A 17,895-nucleotide genomic window follows, 5' to 3' on the forward strand; every position below is an offset into this window, starting at 1 on the left:
TTTGGCATGTATTTGTATAATCTTTTAGTTGTATGGTCTTTTTATAATGGTTGTTTACCTTATTCTCACTCAGGCACAATTGTGTCCCTCATAGCCAAATGTGTTTTGTAGTAAGAGTAGAATATAGGTAAAGCAATAAACATTGCAGGGCTGATGTTATAGCCAAGAACTGAATTTTTCCTTGGTTTTGGGACTCTGTAGATAATGTACCATTATTTAAACCAGTTTGATGATATGAATATTCTCTCAGTTTATAGATATGGAAATATTTTACACTATTCTCCCAGACATAGCTTTACAGCCATCCCTGAAGCATGGGAAAAACTGCTTATGAACTTGCTACATTTTATCTGGACATCTGAAACATAGAAAGCAGCTGTGTCTAGTTAGTACATATTAATTCACTAAATATTCAAAGTATTTATTTGTTGTATGGTCAGTATTTCAATTGCATAAAATATATTTGGAATTTGGAAGTAAGCTCTAGCCACTTTGGAGTTACTGTCATTTTCCATCTGTGACCATGATGTAGCCATGTTAGCTGAACAGATTTTAGGAACAGCCATTTTTTTTTGTGATGGGGCAGATTTGATAAATTCATATCTTGCCAGAACATTGTGTTACTCAGCAAGACAAGAAGTACTGGTAGAGCACCACAGCTAATTAAATACTTCAGGGAATTATGAACACTCATCAGTTGTTTCTGAGATAAAACTCGGCTGGAGTTATGTTGTTTGGATACAGCTGGTAAAAATCTTGGCTCTCTCTTTCTACCTGAAGAAAGTTCTTTGGGTGTATAAACGTGTTGGACTCAGGTGAGCTTTCAGTTAAAAAAAAAACTTGCTAGAAACAGGCCTGGTGTGTGACAGAAAGCAAGAATTGAGGGTGTTTTGTCTGCACTGAAATCTGTGGAAGCTTGAATCTGATCTTCACCATTCACATAAGAATATGAATTTATGAATTATACCTATATTAAATGAGTATACATTTTTTAACGATAGGAAAAGACAAATTCTGAGTAAGCACATGCATTGTTAATGTGTGTTAATGTGAACATAAGTGAAAGCAAACACAAGAGAAAGATCTACTGACAAGTTAGTGAGTAGTAAAATAAAAACCATGTAAATCATGCTACAAAAAAAAGCACCTTGAGGAAATCAGATTTCTTTTTAAACATTAAAACATCACATACCATCAGCTATAATATATATCTTTCTGAAAAAAGCTCCAAAAAAAAGTATTTTCTTGAAGTAGATGCTCCTTAAAATAGATATTTTCAGTAGTATTATCCTAGGCACAAACTGGAAGAAAAAAAAAGGTCTCAGGTTGAATTTTGGGTGGTGCTGTGTCGAGACAGGTGTTGGACTCAGTGATCCAACTCTGGATATTCTATGATTCTAAATCTTAACAGGAATTCTGTAGGAATCACAAGAATGGCAACATCAGAGAACTCCACGTATGTTTTTTCCTCTCTGAATCCAGATCTGTTGGTCTGTTCCTGAAGCTCTGTGCTGTGATTTGTGTATTGAATTCTTTCTCAAATAGCACAAAGAGGCAAAGTAATCTTTGTGTTTCCTTAATCAGCAGTGATGGTAGGCATTGTGAGGAAAAATAACACCTCTCCATATTTTTATCTTACAACTTCCAACAGGCTGTTGGTACAAATACCAACTTTCTTTTTTGACTAAAATGCATTGATATCCTATCAGACCTAGATTTGCAGCAATTTCCAGCAATTACTGGGGTTAACTTTTATTCCCAACTTCCAATCATCTAAAGCTATCGCTTGTGCCCATTAGATGATTTTTGTTTAAAGCTTTGTGATTTATTGTGTTGTACCTTCTTTCCTCATGGCTTGGATCTTACTTGTGGCTATTGGAGCAATACCTGTGTGATATCAGATCACTTCTTGTTGATTATGCTAAGAAACACCTTATTCTGGCAGTTTTGGTTTTGTATAATGTAACAATGTTATATTCATGCAACTAGTAATTGTTAAATGCATATCCATATCAGCTTTTTTGAAATATGATGAGTGTATATTTGTTTCATTTGAACTTTTAAATCCAGGCTGTGCCCCAGATCTAATCTATTAAAACTGCTTAGAAGGAGAAATCAGTGTTTTAACTTACACAGTAGCCAAACTAACTGAGCTCTTGACAACTGTTGCATCTGGAAAACTTAATTTTCCAGATATTTTTATCTAATTCTTTTTAAAATGACCGATGGAGATGCTTAAGATTTTTCCAAGATGACAAGTGAACTTAACTAAGAGAACTGGTACCTGTACCTTTCCACGGAAAAGAGAGAGAAGCTGTTTGTACCTATTCATTTATTTCAATATAACTTGCACAATTGTGGTATAGTTTTATTTGGCCTGGAGATTTTTTCCTTTTGGGGCCTTAGGTTTATAGTTTTCTTATTTCATCCAGATTTGGGTGCGACAGAAGTGCCTGTGAATGTAAAAGCAGGCACAGTATTTGGCAGCAGTGGAGACCTTAACCATAGCATTTCATCATGAGGAGTACAAGTTAATATCTTTGATATATATTACCTTTTCTCAAACCTGTGTAGGTTTCTCTTCACATACTTCTAGCAGTTACCTATTTCTTCTCAAGAGTTCAGGACCATAAGGGTAGTGCCAGCCTTCTTTATTTTCAAGTGCAGTTACTGCTTCTGTGATTTCTTCTTGACTGATGGTTCTCAGAATCACAGAATGGCCAGGGTTGGAAGGGACCTCAAGGATCGTGAATCTCCAAGCCCTGCAGGGCCACCAACCTCCACATTTCATACCAGCCCAGGCTGCCCATCCAACCTGGTCTTGAACACCTCCAGGGATGGACGGGGCATCCACAGCCTCTCTGGGCAGCTGTTCCAGTACATCACTACTCTCTCTGTAAAGAACTTCCCCCTGACATCCAACCTAAATCTCCCCTCCCTCAACTTCAAACCATTTCCCCTTGTCCTGCTGTTATCTACCCTTTCAAAGCTTTCTAGCATAAGGGTGATAGCAGTCTGAAAGACAGGTAAGATTACCAGTTACAAAAGAGTTATTGTTTTCTTCAGTCATTATCCGAATATGTGGACACCATTTGAAGAACAAACATCACTTATGTTTCTGTGGTAACCAATTCAGTGTGAAGCAGAGGACTCATTTTCTCAGATAGGAAAGAAGAAACCGAATAGGAGAATGAAAAAATGGTCATTCATTTAATGAGTAGAAGTGCATTTTTTAAGATAAGACTTAGAAAAAGTAAATTTTAGGTGGTAGTCGTGCACTTTGTAGGTGAGTTGTTCTGTGTTGTCTCATCAGGTTTTGTAATCGAGTCCTAAGGAAGGATCAGACTTGCTCACAAGTATATAGTATTCATTTCAATCTTGATCTTATCCAATGCTGAGGCATAATTGTTTTTTTTTCCCCCCCCAACAATTTCATAACTTCTTCTTGGGTGGTAGAAATTGAACTTTGTTACTCTTGTTTTACTTTGTACTAATCATCCTCAGCAGGACTCTGCCTTAGGCTTTCTCTTAATTCAGGTACATTTAATGTCACATTACTGAGTAGAACTAACTGGTAGTCTCCACAGTATATATGACAAGATCAGACTAAAATGATTTTTAAATACAGCTGCTACTTCAAAGTTCATGGCCTGTTACCGTGCTTACAGTAACTTTGTTCCTATGTTAAGTAAAAAATGTAGTAAAAAATTAAATGGGCAGGAATGAGCTGTATTTTTGGAAGACTTCAGTTTAAGAGGAAAAATCAAGTTACTGTTCATTACCTCAGTACCAGAGAATTGATTTAGATTTCTGTGAAACTGAGCCATGTTGGCTGCAAACGGGAATTTGTTCTTGGAAGGATAACAACAGCTAGTCTGTTACCCTTATTTACACTGTAAAAGGTACGTAGGAAAAGAGAGGGAATCACATCCAGTGTGCACTCCATGTAATTAAAACATGAAAATAACTGCTGGTTTGGTCTTTCTAAACAAATGTTAGGGCAAATATTTAAAACTAAGACGAGCCAAGCCAAGGTTGCAAAAGTCTTTACTGTCAAAAAACTGTGTGTGTGAATTAAGTTTGCCTGAGTTTTAGAAGTTTCTTTGTGCCCTTACTGGCTGAAAGAATTCATACTTGTGGGCTGTTATCTCTGCTTCTATTCAAGCACTCCATAACTACAGTGATGCACATTTCAGAGGTGCTTAAAATCAATGTGAATTTCAGGCTGATTCTCAAAGGCTGATTCTTGGCACATTTGTGGTTGCAATTGTGTCAGTGTCTTTAAATATGGCCTTTTCCAACTTTATTAATACTTCCAGTGTACTCTGCATCAGGCAAAGAATTGAACACAGAAATACGCAAACGACAGAACTTTTTGTTTGATATTTTCCCTAACAGAAGATGGAAAGAAAGCATGAGAGTAAGCAAGGGAGACACTGATTGCAGGAACTTCTTGCATCCAGATAAAGGCATGTGTGAATGATGAAGAATCTTAGCAAAAAAACTGAATTAAGTTTGCCCACAGGCAGTCTTGACATTCTAAACCATCTCCAAAGCATAGCCCTGTTCAGCCTGAGAGGTCAGATTCACCAAGGGCCTTCTATTTGTTGCCATTGTTTTGTAGACCTTTATCTCAGGCGTGCATGTCTTGAGAGCTAATGTGGAGTGGGCGTGTATGTATATCTGTATTCTTCAATAGATGTTTGTATGTATGCAGAATAGATATTTGTATTATGTAAAGAAAGAGATCCTGAAGAGGGAGTGGAAATAGAACATCTGCAGGAAGAATTATATGAGGTCTGCTCCAAAAGTAATGCCTCCTGCTTTGTTACATTGGCCCACAACATGAGAGGCAGATGGTGGTGGTATGGGAGTAGAGGCTGAACCTTCCCAACAACATCCCATTACATTTTGTTGCCTTGTGACAGACGGCAGCAGCGGGGCAGTCTGACAGAGTGGTGTCTGACTTGGATGACATATATGAAGCAAAAGACTTGTCATTGAATTCCTCTGTATGGAAAAAAATTGCACTCATTGACATTCATCGACACTTGCTGAACATTTCAGGAGACCAAACAGTGGATATGAGCAGTGAGGCAGTGGGTGGTGCTTTTCAACAGTGGTGACAGTGCCAGTGTGTCACTTCTGCTGCTGCAGATTTTTATGAGCACGATGTACATTCTGGTACTCGTTGCTAGCAAAAAATGCATAGCTAATGGTGGTGACTATGTTGAAAAATACTGTTTTGTAGCTGAGAATATGCTCTGTCATGTAGTTATTGTGTGCTCTTTGTTGCAGCTTTCATGGGAATAAATAGGAGACATTACTTTCACAGTGACCTATGTGTTTCTTCGCATACCTCTTCTTTTTCTCCTGATTCAAAGTATTTCTGAGGGGGGGGGGGTGTTTCTAAGGTATTTGAAGACATTTTGGCCACTATTCATTTTTATAGTTATATTTTTAGACTAGCTCCTTGCTTAAATATTTACTTGTTAATGTAAGTAAAGAGAATAGAACCTATATTCATGCAAATTGCCTTGACTGTGTCTCAGATGACATTTCCAGCCCCACTGTGCAAAGTTCAGGATGTTCTGGCACACAAGGAGAGATCTGGAAGGTTGTTAAGGAGTATGCCACTTGTGTTAAATGCTACCAGGGATCCCTAGGTCATTGCTGAAACGTGTGCTTACTTTATTCTTTAGAAAAAATTCCTTAGCTTCCCTGCATAACTTGTTCCATTGTTTAACTGCCATTGTTGGAGAGTAGAGAGAAGGAGAGAGGAGAGTTGTACATTGTGTTTGTCAAAGCTAAGTCTGCCTTTCTTCAAATTAAGTTCTGTACTTGGCATTAACAGCCATGGGGAATTATTGAATGCCAGCAATTTTCTGATGTTTTATGTTTTCTTATCTCCATTCTCTTCATCTCCTGAATAAATAAGGAAAATTTTCCAACCTTGTCAAAAGGGCAGTGTTTTAAAAGCATTTTTCTTGAAGTGCTCTGTGTTATAACTGGACTTGGTGTCCAACAAAAAAGAATAAAAGGAATTAATGAATTTTCTTTGCTTGTGCTATAGTGTCCCAGATTATATTTGTCTTCCTTTTGAACCAATTGCATTCAGGTTTTAGTAACACAGATTCTTCTGTGAAATGAATAATACGTTAGTGTTAATTGTATTTGTATTGTTGTCAGGCTTTGAACATTTTTCCTGAATTTCATCATCATTAGATCGCTTCTAGACTAATTACATAGATGACAGCTGTGTAGATGACTTGCAGCCTCTTCCAGTTCAGTGTCATCAGCCAATTTGAGAAATGTGCATTTTTTCCAGTTGTGAAGGTTGAAACAGGAAGTACAGTACAGACCTTAGGAGGACCTCATTGGTTTCTGTTCTTCCAGACAAACAGTTCCACTCTCTGAATTGTGTTCTTAGATAGTTATGCAGAAAACAATTATATAGTAGAAATTGTATATAGAAATTTTATCCAGGCTGTGTTTGCCTCATTTGCTAGAAACCTCCTGAGGGCTTACTCAGAAGACATAAACTGAAGTGTATCAAAACTCACTCTTTGGTTGCCTCCTTGCCTGGCAGCCTGACAGGGAGAGGAAAGAGTGAACTTTGATTTGATACAGTTTTTACTGCTTTATTGTACTGCACTGCTTTGAAGTTGACGGTAATATTGTTTTCTTGTGATTAGTGTGGACATTGAACTTACTGACAGTGGTTATAGTGGTATGCGTTCCCCTTTTAAAAATAGATGTGCTTGCTTAGGGACTTTTTGTTTTCAGAGATAACTGATAATGCCTCAGAATTCTTTCACTCCTTACTTGAAATCCACTCCTGAGCACTTAGCCCACAGGGCTCTGACTTCTGGGTAAACTGTAAATTTTACCTTTACTATCTACCAACTGGAGGCAGAAGAAGGTTTGGTGTTTTGTTTTTTTTTTCTGCTGAGACTCTTAATGCTTTTATCATACGAGTATGAAATTTCTAAGAAGGAATTCGGAAGGAATTGTTGACTTAGAAGATTGTTGACTGAGAAGATCTCCAGCTAATGGCTTAATACTTCTAAGATGAGGGTTGTGCTCTGCTTTCTGCAGCACTAGGCACATGTCTGCTCTTGTTCTGTGGTTTAATGTGAAAAATGAAGTTCTTTTTACAAGAACTGTTTTCCTATTTTAAATTTACTTCCAGTAGCAGAGTATGAAATGTTTTAGGAATTTAGACATAATGTTTCCTGTTACTGTCTTCTCAATCTGTACATTTCATTTTGGTTTTGCTTTTGACAGTGTTTATGTATTGCTCAATTTTAACTATTGGTGAAGGTTACCATTGAAAATGCTTTCTGAGGAATAGGTTTCATCTGACTGTGAATGATAAAGAAACATAGTACTGAACAATTGCCAAGAAATGTTGTTATCTCCTTATGATTCTAGTTTAATATCTTCGTGCTGGTAATTAATTTATCCTGTTGTATATTGGGAAGAAGTTTGCCCCTGTCATACTGGTCTAAATTTTCCATCTCTATCATCTGTGAGTTCAGCAGTTTAGCTGACTTGATTCTATGTTTCACAAAAGTCATTCTTTTATAATGGGCTGACCCCTAATTAATCACTAAAAAAAGAACAAAAACAGAAAAACAAGCAAAAAACCCACTAATATTGAAGCTCATCTCCAGTAGAAGAAAACATTGTCGAGTATTTCCATCAGTAGAACTATCATAACATTATTGAGAAGCATTTAATAGTAGTGCAGACTGGAAAAAAATATTTCTTGTGCCGTTCCATAATATCCTGAAATACCATTGGAACTTGTAGACTGGTGTGAGGAATAATTTTGCCCAGTGAATACAAACTGCTACATGGATGCCATTCTGTTGCAGACGGTGCTGCTGAAAACTGCTTGAAGGACATGACACTAGTCCTTGTGAACATAACCTAGACTTTTGAATGGCTGTTCTTTCAGTAATAACGTGTTGCCTTCCGGGTGTGTGTTCAGAGATATGAAGAATAAACATGAAGTTATGTATTGGGTATTGAAAGTCTGAACTAAGAAATTAGTTAATAAATAGTATGGGAAATTAATGATTAACTACCTTGTTGTACTTCTTTCTGATCTTCTTCTACATGGTACTTAGTGGGAACCTAGTTTATCTTCTGTCTTTAGTTATTTGGTCACACTTTCACTTTCATGTTTTCTCTTGCTTTGCTTTCTTGCTGTTGTTTCCTCTTTAAGTATATGATGTTTACAGCCATGGCTATAGTACCCTGAGCCCTATTCTAACCAATGCTTTACTTTCAAATAAAGCATAATTTCAGCTCTGTACTTAAACTAACCATTGAATCAGTGATGTGAGTTAGAAGGAACAGCAAAGTAAGTAAAGATGCTGAACTTCTAATTTCAAAGACGCAATGACATATTCTTCTTCACCACTGGCAGGATTTTATCCAGTAATTCCTGAGTACCACTGATTTCTGGAAAGTTCATGAATTTGTCTGTACTGTTTTGCAGGGGATTTCCCAAGAAAACAGGCAGAACTGCTAGAATAGCCTCAGATGAAGAGATTCAAGGATCAAAGGATGCTGTGATTCAGGATCTGGAAAGAAAACTTCGCTTCAAAGAAGACCTTTTGAACAACGGGCAACCGGTATAAAAAATATAGAAATAACAAAAACAAAAAATACAGAAAATATTGTGGGGAAGGGGAGTGGATGCCAAGGGTAGCATCTTAGATAAATTATATATAAAGTAAATATGCATAGACTGTTTTTGCATTTTATATATTTATTCCTTTTAATTGGATTTCCAGAGCTGCATTTCTGTAAGGAATAATAATAATGTATATTTTGGATTGTCATTCATTCCCTCTGTGGTTGAGCAATTTTACTTGGACTTAACAAAGCAGTGGAGATCTCAAAGGCGATGAAATGCCATATGAAGCCTTCACAATCTGTACATCAGGGCATTTTTCAGCCTCTGAGACAATTTGCTTTTAACTGTTTATCTCTACTGGGCATCTGGCCAAACAGCATATGCATACTACTTGACCAGTCCAGCCTCCACTCTACCTTTTGCCTAGCTGGTGGACATCAGAGGGGAAAATATGGGTGGTAAGTGAGCATCACGGGGGACAAAGTAGTTCATTGTGAGAAACAAACCTATTAGGAACGAGCCATCCTTAGATACTGCAATTGTGGGGGACTATATTTGACCAATAGGGTATAAACTATCCTACAGTGCTAATTCACAGACTTTATCAGGCACTAACAATCTGCTTGAGGGACAAGAAATGAAATAAAATGAGGAAGCAAATCAAACCATTGAGATGCACAGGTGTAAAGTTCTCCATTATTTTTTGTACATTTTAAGATATGCATAAAAGATAAAATACTAAAATCTTCCTGCTCAGAGCTGATAAGAAGCAACTCTCTCAAGACTTGATTATTAAGACATTGATTTAAATTTCTTTGAAGCAGGAATCTCTTTTAAGAAGAAGGTAATGTAAAAAATGCAGACTGTCATCCCTGTTTTGCCCATGAAATGTTTTCAAAGGCATAGGCCTGGGAATGACTTGGATATCTTTGCTTCACTGAAAGGTAGTATGCTTAGGTTTCTTATGGCCATACTTAGAGTTTTGCTACAGTGTCTGACATCTGGACTACAGTGTTTAAGTTCAAGGCAACCTCTTGAGTCCAACTGTCTACTCCACAGCATCCAGATTCTGGTTCTCAGTAAGGTCAATGATGTGATGGGAGTAACTAGTGCTTGTATACTTAGCTTTATCCATTGACCGCAGAGGGTTTGGTAGTTTTCTTTAGTAGTTAAGCAGAGTCACTCTCATAGTGTAGAGGTTAATTTCTTTCTCAAAGGAGATGGGTTGGTGTATGGGAACTGTTGAGTCACAGCCTGAACCACTGATTGATCACCTGAGGCAAGGCCTGGGTCAGCCCTGGGAGCACAAGTGAAGGCAATTCAGCTGTCTGATCAGAAAGGATGGAGCCTGGCTGCACCTCTCCTAGACCCCATTTAAGGGCTGACTGCCACTGGGGAAGGCTCTCTTTCTGGAGATCCCTCTTTTTGGAGTTTTCTACTGCGAGCCTAAGATATGGATTAGCATTTTGTTTTGGATTGTCTCTTTCCAGCACAATAGTTTTTCTAACTATAAACCTGTAAAATACTATCCTAACTATGCTACTCTTCTAACCTTACATTTGTTAATTGTGCTGGCCATAACTATCAGCTGGCCATAACTATCAGCTGGCCATAACTATTAGGCCTATTTTGGAAAGTAAGAAAGATGCTTGTCCTGTACAAATGTATTGAATATCCTGAGAAAGCCCATGTGGCCTAAGGAGGGGGAAAAAAATGAGGTGATTAGATTATATGGGAACTTAAGCCAATATATTCTGTTTTCTTTCTTGCCTTGAAGCTTTTGCCTTGCAGATTCCTATCTAGGGTGATTCTGATTGTGTCCTCATGGCTGTGAGCACTTGGAGTGGTCACAGAAGAAATCAGAGTGAAGGAAAGTTCATTAATTGTGTAGATGCTCGTAAGATAGCTGAGATTAGTACTTAGTTTTCATGAGTCCCTATTTTAGCAACGCCACGTTAAAAAAACAAAAACAAAAAACTTCAGTAAGGCTTTTTAAGAAATGAAAGCATTAACTGGACCTAATGCTTTTTCCATTCTTTCATTTTTTCTTTGTATCCAACCACAGTTGTTTGCCTTTCATTCACTGGCTTATTTTTGTGATGTTTGTAAGGATGTATCTTGAATGCATGAAGTGTGTTATTGAATATAGGAGGAAAAATAGTAATGGAAAACTTGAATTCTACACTTAAGGTTCTCCTTTAATTTGTTTTACCTTCTGAATGTAAACTGCCACTCCATCTTCTGTAAGTTGTTTCCTTAATTTGTGAAAGACTAAGAATAAATAGAAATTAAAAATCTAAAAGAAATTACTTTCCTATAAAACTGCTGTTTTATTTCTGACAAAACAGTCAAATAGAGTAAGTGGTATCTCCTTGGCATTTTTGACAGAGTTTTCTGCTGTGTGCTTCTAATGTAGCAGAACAGCCAGGAGTAAGATTTGGGATGATTTGACATAGGCTTTTTTGATGGCCATGCTGATTTAAGTAGTTCGTTTTGCTCATTCCTGCCCAAGTTTCTGGCAGGAGAATGAAAGCAAATGGCAGAGTCAGGACAGAGGTTGCTTAAGCCAGAAAAGCTGCTTGTAATGCAAAAAAATAAAAATAATAAAAAAAAGCATTGCAATCTGTGGTAGAAAAACTGCTGTTAAAAGCATATTGCTGCTCTCTTTTACATCACTTAAAGCATTGTTTGCTGGCTAACTGCCATGTAGTTCTTAATGAGAAGTAAAAACCTTTATTTCTTCTTTTCCCCTTAGTCCCATTGCTCTTTGTTTTATTTTGTTGTTTTTTTTTTTTTGTCCAGAGATTAACATATGAAGAAAAAATGGCTCGTCGATTGCTGGGAGCAGACAGTGCTGCAACTGTCTTCAACATACAGGAACCAGAAGAGGAGCCTGCAATACAGGTGCTGCATAACTCTACAAATATATAGGAAAATTAAAAAATAAAATTCTTTAATAGGCAGCAATTTACTTTTTTAAAAGTCCTACATAAGACAGTAAGTGTACTCAAGATAGGAGAGATTTGATTACAGAAGTCATACGTTATATATCAGCAAAGTAAACTGGAGAACCACATGCCTGTTGCTCAGTTTTTCCATGCTGAATAAGGTTGAGAGTTCTCAAATGTCTTCTGTCAGCTTTAAACTCTCCCATTTATCCTATTCTGTCCTGCCCTTTAAGTCTGTCCAGGCAAAAAATACATCTACTATCTTGAAACGGTCTTGTCTTTATGTGTGTAATCTGCACTTTTTGGATGCTGATCAAAAATGTAACGGAAAGTCTGCTTGGAAGGCCAGGTACAGCAGGCTCCCCATTGTTCAGATGCCAGAGCTGCAATTCGGAAACGTGTAGCATTTGTTTGCTTATGTTACCACATAAAGTACCTTCTCCTCATATACGCTCACATTTCCATGAATACCTCTCTGTCTTCTTTCTGCTTCTTGATCTTTTTTTCTACTCTTGCAGGAAGTTTCTTCTACTGATGCTTCTGTAGTGAGTCCTATGGATATTCAAAAGGTTAACATTTTCACCTTTTTCTTTCTTTGTTGTTGTTGTTGATTTTATTTATTTTTTTTAATTATTGTTGTTTTTTTATTGTCTGTCTACTTTCCCTTTTACTGTTCTTGGTTCATAACAAGAGATCACCAACATTAATAACTGGGGAGATTTGGAATGCCTTCCATTTATGTTGTTAAAGATGATCTCTAAACCTAATTGATTGCAGGCAGCTTAACTGCAGTAGTGGCATGCTCCAGTATCCTTCTGCTCTCATGTTAACCTATACTGATACTAACAGCCTTGCATCTAAGTCAACTGCTCTTTATCTATATTTCATGATCTGATTTTATTCCTTTGTTCACTGGAAATCTACCACTAAAAAAAAAACCAGGTATTTCTCTCTTCTATTTACTGTGGGCTATGATTAGTTCTGTAACCAGCCAGCAGAAATGCTACATGTCATTCCCAGACTAGAATCAATGACAAAAAATGGGTACATGTAAGGAAACTTCACATGAGATGCATTTTCTGTCTTAAAAAAAATAAAGATCAGAGACAATGATCAAAGGTCATCTAAAAGAGAGCTTAATTTCTGCAGAGTGGGAAAGTCATTGGCTAGTAAATAGGTTTTTTTTCCTGCCTTGAGCTTTCTTGCATTCTGGCATTAGCTTTGCTATCATTAAGATTCAAAACTGGGCTGTTTTACTGAGTGAACAGTTCAAGAAAGTAAATAATTGTGTGTCGCAGTAATATTTCCCAGTACCTGGGAAATTTAAACAAGCAGTATTGTTTCACACTAGATGAAACTTTCTGCTCTTTGCAAATCTTGAATATTCTGATGAGTAACTTTCTTTCTACGGAAGAAGTGATACTTTTGGCCAGCCAGAGGAGGAACCATGGTAACAGGAGTAAAGAATGGCAGTGGTGCCATTTTCTCATTTTTACAGGCAACTGTAAACAAAATCATTTCAACCTTCTGGTGCAGCCTCTGGTATGGTTCTGTGCAAACAGCAGATGTGAACCATATGGTCTTCTGGCCATCTGGAAGCAAAACCCACCCTAAATCTGCCTGTACCCTGAAGGAAATATTACTGTGCTTCTTTTTGTCTTTATGAACTGCTTTGGAATACTTTTATAACCTTTTTTTCTTTTTTTAATTGAAAGCAACCAATGGCTTTCTTTCCCCTTATAAATTAGATCTTAAGATAACATGAAATACAATTTTTGCCTCATACCAGATGTCTTCATTGTTTCATAGGGAAGTTGTTGGAAACATGGATTATAGTTGCCTTCTGCAACTAGATACTAACGCATATCCCTTTATATGGAGGATCTTAATGGATTGTCAGAGATCAGTAGAATAACAACAACAATCACAGAAACATCTTGCACACATCATAGTGCAACACATCTTAATATGTTGAATCTTGACGTTAATATAAACCTTTCTTATTTGACAGGAATATAAAGTCTCCAGCTTCGAGCAAAGATTGATCAGTGAAATTGAATACAGGCTGGAGAGATCTCCTGTGGAGGAATCAGATGATGAGGTGCAACATGGAGATGAACCTATTGATAACAGTGCATCACCGTATTTTGAGATAAAGCTGAAGCATTACAAAATCTTTGAGGGAATGCCGGTCACATTTACCTGCAAAGTGACAGGAAATCCAAAACCAAAGGTAAGAGAAGAGAGTGAGCAGTTCTAGAAATGCTCTGCAGAGCTCTTTGTTAGTACCTTACCGTTAGCCCCTAGATCCTGTGGGTTGTGTCTTGCAGGAATAGCAGACATTCTCTTTAGGTAAGAGGGATTCCTGGCTGATAATCTGGCAGTTGCTTTTGTCATTGTGGAATGTATTTAGATTTATCAGACAAAAATCTACTATCAAGCTTTAGTTCTTAATCTCTCTTTCTTGAGACTTCATCACCATTATTTAACCTAGAAGTAATCACTTTCAGTTTCCCTCAGGGTACATCTGCATCACAAAATGTAGTGTGATTCTAGAAGTCTGCATCTGAGCTGGCACTGTGGTTCCAAAAGCAATCACAACAGGTTAACAAGGGTTAATTGACTTCAGTACAGCAACATGCTTATACAGAGGTATATTGCTTCTGGTTCAGGGGCCAGTGTGGTATCTGCACTCTTCAGCACTGCAGTTTATACCTACACACTTTAACAAGACTAAACTTTGTTGAAAGCTAGAGAAGGGCAGACTGAAATTCCATAAGCTCCCACATACCGCAATAGCAAGATGAGACATGATGGTGAGGTTCATAATGATGAGCTTCTGAAGGAGGGTTGGGCTTGGGAAGTGTTTCCTTTTTGCAAATGTAAAAGCACCAGCTGTATGATGTCAGTAGTCTGGAATAATGCCTTTCTTTGGTAGGTAACATTTAACCATTGCATAAATTACCTGGCAATTAAATGACTTGTTATGGATTAGGCAAACATCTCAGACTGCCTTGTCAAAGCCTGTGTGTTCCTCTGAGGTCCTTGCAATTCTTACAGTGACCTCTTGTGGCTAGGGGCTCTTTTTTACCTCTTGGATATATAAGAGGTATGTGAAAAGAATGAGAAGACCTTCCCTAGAATAAATTGTACAGGTGTTGAGAATCTTAAACTGCTTTTACATGCCCAATGCTATAGATGTATGATACTGCACAAACTGTAACAGGAGAAATCAACTTTGTCAAATAGTGGAGAAAGAACAACAGCTACAGCAGCATCTACTCTAGCAAGTAGTACAGACCATGAGAAGCAAATCTGCAGAACGAGATATCCATCTCTGCATGTATTTCAGGAGGTTTTACTTCAGACTGGCTCTAATCTCATCCTATGGACTGAAGCAGATGCAGCATATTAGATGTGTGCTTGGAGCTCACTTTCTGGCTTAGTTTCATCTGAAAGAGGTCCAACTCTGTACTCCAAGACCACTTCACAGCACGAACCACTGCAGTATAGTAGGGGTGATCAGTGTACTCATATCAAAAAAGCACTCCTGCTTCAAACTGGAGTAGTGTAAACACTGAGAAGTCTGACTGAAGCCAGCCCTTTGATGTCCAGCATTATTTTTGACATGACCATTCAGAGGAGTCTGAGGTGCTGAATAAGGCTGGAAGACAAATTGTTTCATTGCTGTTAGAGGTTAGGTGTGCTCTTTCTGCCTGGAGCTTATGACTAAGTTGCTGAATGACCTCCTATGAGTCAGCCTTAGTCAACTGTTACCATTCCCTTCTTTTCACACTTTTCAATTACGGTGCAGTCTCGCAGTTATCTCAATCTAATTTAAGACAGATGAAAGAGGATGCCTCTTCCTCTTTCCCTCACTCTCCTTGTTTTGGCATTAGCAGCTGCGCAGTCGGGAAACCACGCTGTTTGTATTTCCCTTAAAATGCTGCCCTGTGAAGGAGTATTTTGATGTGAACACAATCTGAATCAGATACGGCACTCTTTTTTTTCTGTGTTGTCAAAGCATGCACATTAAGTGATTTGCTCTTGCACCTGGGACTGTGACCCTTTATTCCATTCACTTGCAAATGCTTTGTGCAATTTGTTAAGTTGCTTGGGACGAAACCAACCTCAGGCCTGTTGCACAGCTACTTGTTAGTTGGACTAAGCAAATGTCAAAGGCTGTCTTCTCTTCCCTGACCGAGTGTGCCAACATAACATACTCAGTGGTTGAGGGCTGTCCTTCTGCTGTAGTTTGTTGAAGCTGGAAGTGTTGCCCCTGAACAAATTCTTTACTTTGGCAAATGAAAAGCTGGAAATAATTTACTAACTTAAAGCTCCTCCCTTCTAAGTATTCTGTCACCTCTGCCAAGGAACAGCTTTGGGGAGGACTGTAGTGTTTCTAAAATCTGGCATTCATTATGAGGGATTTTTCTAAAGAAGGGTTATTGGCTTGATTATTTTTTCCCCTGAACATGCTGTGTAAATTGAATACTGATGTGCAAATTCTGTCTTCATAAATATGACTTTTTAAATCTGAGGTTCCTTTTGTTATAACCATCCGCATCATGTAAAACTATTTTATCATTAAAATGAGAATTTGTGGTAATGCAAGAGGGATTGAGGAGTACTTCTTTTTAAGGGATAGTTCTCTTTGGAATTAGGAAAATGCCATACGAAAGGTTAATTGAGACTTGAATGTCGCATAAAGCTTGTACTGCTCTCTCTACATGAGGCTGAATATAATTCATAGTGATTAAAAATGACTGTGTTGCTTAAGATCAGAAACCCTTCTGTAGTGTGTATTCCACTGTATTTCCAATCATTACACATCAGTGTCAAAGATCTGATACAAATAAAAGCAATCCAGATGCTCAGTGCTTACGTAGTTTACTGCTACATTTATTAAAAGGGATCCTAGAAAGAAAATGCTTTACTACAAGGACCATTGTCTCCAATAGTGGTAGTGTTTTACCTATAAATTCCAGGCCAGATGAAGACCATGTTATAAGCACTTACTACACCTAAGTAAAAACAGTTTATGCCAGTGCTTTTAGATCCTAATGGAAATGAGTATGGGACAACATATGCATGATGTTTGGATAGCTGGTTCAGTTAATATTTGCATGCATTTCCGTGTAGTAATTCCTGGCACGTCTCCTGATATTTCTGATAAGTGCATTGTTATTGAATAATTACTGCTTAATGCACTAGATTTCCAGGCAGCATTATGACACATACAAAGCATGCAAGTTAGAACTCATTTTTTTGCAGCTCCACTGTTACCAACATCCATTATGATTTGTATATAAGTGATCAAATATCTTTTGCATCTCCAGTAAGTGCTCTGTCAGCAGATGAGAAGACATTACCAAATCTTTTGTTAGCACCATAGAGTCTTTGCAAGCCTGCTGACAGACAAAATGGAAAACAAGTATAACCAGCTATTGAGGAAATGAAATCATTTCTAGTTACACATAATGCTTGTTAATATAAAAACATACACGGTAATTAATTTTTAAAGGAAATTTCCATTCATTCTCTCCCAAACGTTCTCCATTGTGTTTTAGTGAAATGTACTTTAGTTAATTTTATCCCCATGTGAAAGTAGGAGAGCTTTGAAATGTTGCCAAGTGGCAGCCCCCATGCTTGTGTCTGCTGCCCCCAGGGACGCCTGCAGCACAGTCTGCAGGGAGTGCAGCACAGTCTGTCTGCAGGGAGTGCAGCACAGTCTGTCTGCAGGGAGTGCAGCACAGTCTGTCTGCAGGGAGTGCAGCACAGTCTGTCTGCAGGGAGTGCAGCACAGTCTGTCTGCAGGGAGTGCAGCACAGTCTGCAGGGAGCAGAGGTCTGTCGGTGCCTGCAGGTACTCTGAGTGAGGCTCTGCCACAAAGCCACCTCCTGCAGGAGCTAACCCTCAGCCCCTCTCTCTTCATGCCTCGTGATGTGTGAGATCAGTTTTACTGGGGAACTTGATATCAACTAATGCTGCTTCAAAGAGAAGTGAGGCCTGCTTGTGTGGACAGGAGGGTTTCAGAAGTACACCCAGCACTAAGTGGTGAGTGGGTGTCCACACAAGAGGCTCTGGAAGTACAGAACGGTGCTGGCTTTAGGGAGAATGTGCTTCAGGAACGACAGTAAGTGCTGTCCTGTGCAGGTGCTGCTCTGGGGAGCTGACTGCACTTTGTGATATTCCTACATGCTCCTCTGTGAGTTTTCATGCTTTCGTGCATCTCTTATTTTTTTAACACACAGAATTCAGTTTAGGGTTTTCCTTGTTTTTAAAATATGATGCAAA

The 17,895-nt window shown here is 38.2% G+C and overlaps 1 protein-coding gene across 1 annotated transcript in view; it reads left to right on the forward strand.

Annotated features, from left to right (window-relative positions):
- Nucleotides 1–17,895, forward strand: part of PALLD (palladin, cytoskeletal associated protein) — a 181,473-nt gene that overhangs the window by 149,762 nt on the left and 13,816 nt on the right. The window contains 4 exon segments of the mRNA XM_010709482.2: nucleotides 8,510–8,645; nucleotides 11,453–11,554; nucleotides 12,117–12,167; nucleotides 13,610–13,831. Of these exon segments, the coding sequence (XP_010707784.1) occupies nucleotides 8,510–8,645; nucleotides 11,453–11,554; nucleotides 12,117–12,167; nucleotides 13,610–13,831 (511 nt within the window).

The sequence above is a fragment of the Meleagris gallopavo genome, chromosome 4 (genome assembly GCF_000146605.3).
Source record: "Meleagris gallopavo isolate NT-WF06-2002-E0010 breed Aviagen turkey brand Nicholas breeding stock chromosome 4, Turkey_5.1, whole genome shotgun sequence".
NCBI lineage: Eukaryota > Metazoa > Chordata > Aves > Galliformes > Phasianidae > Meleagris > Meleagris gallopavo.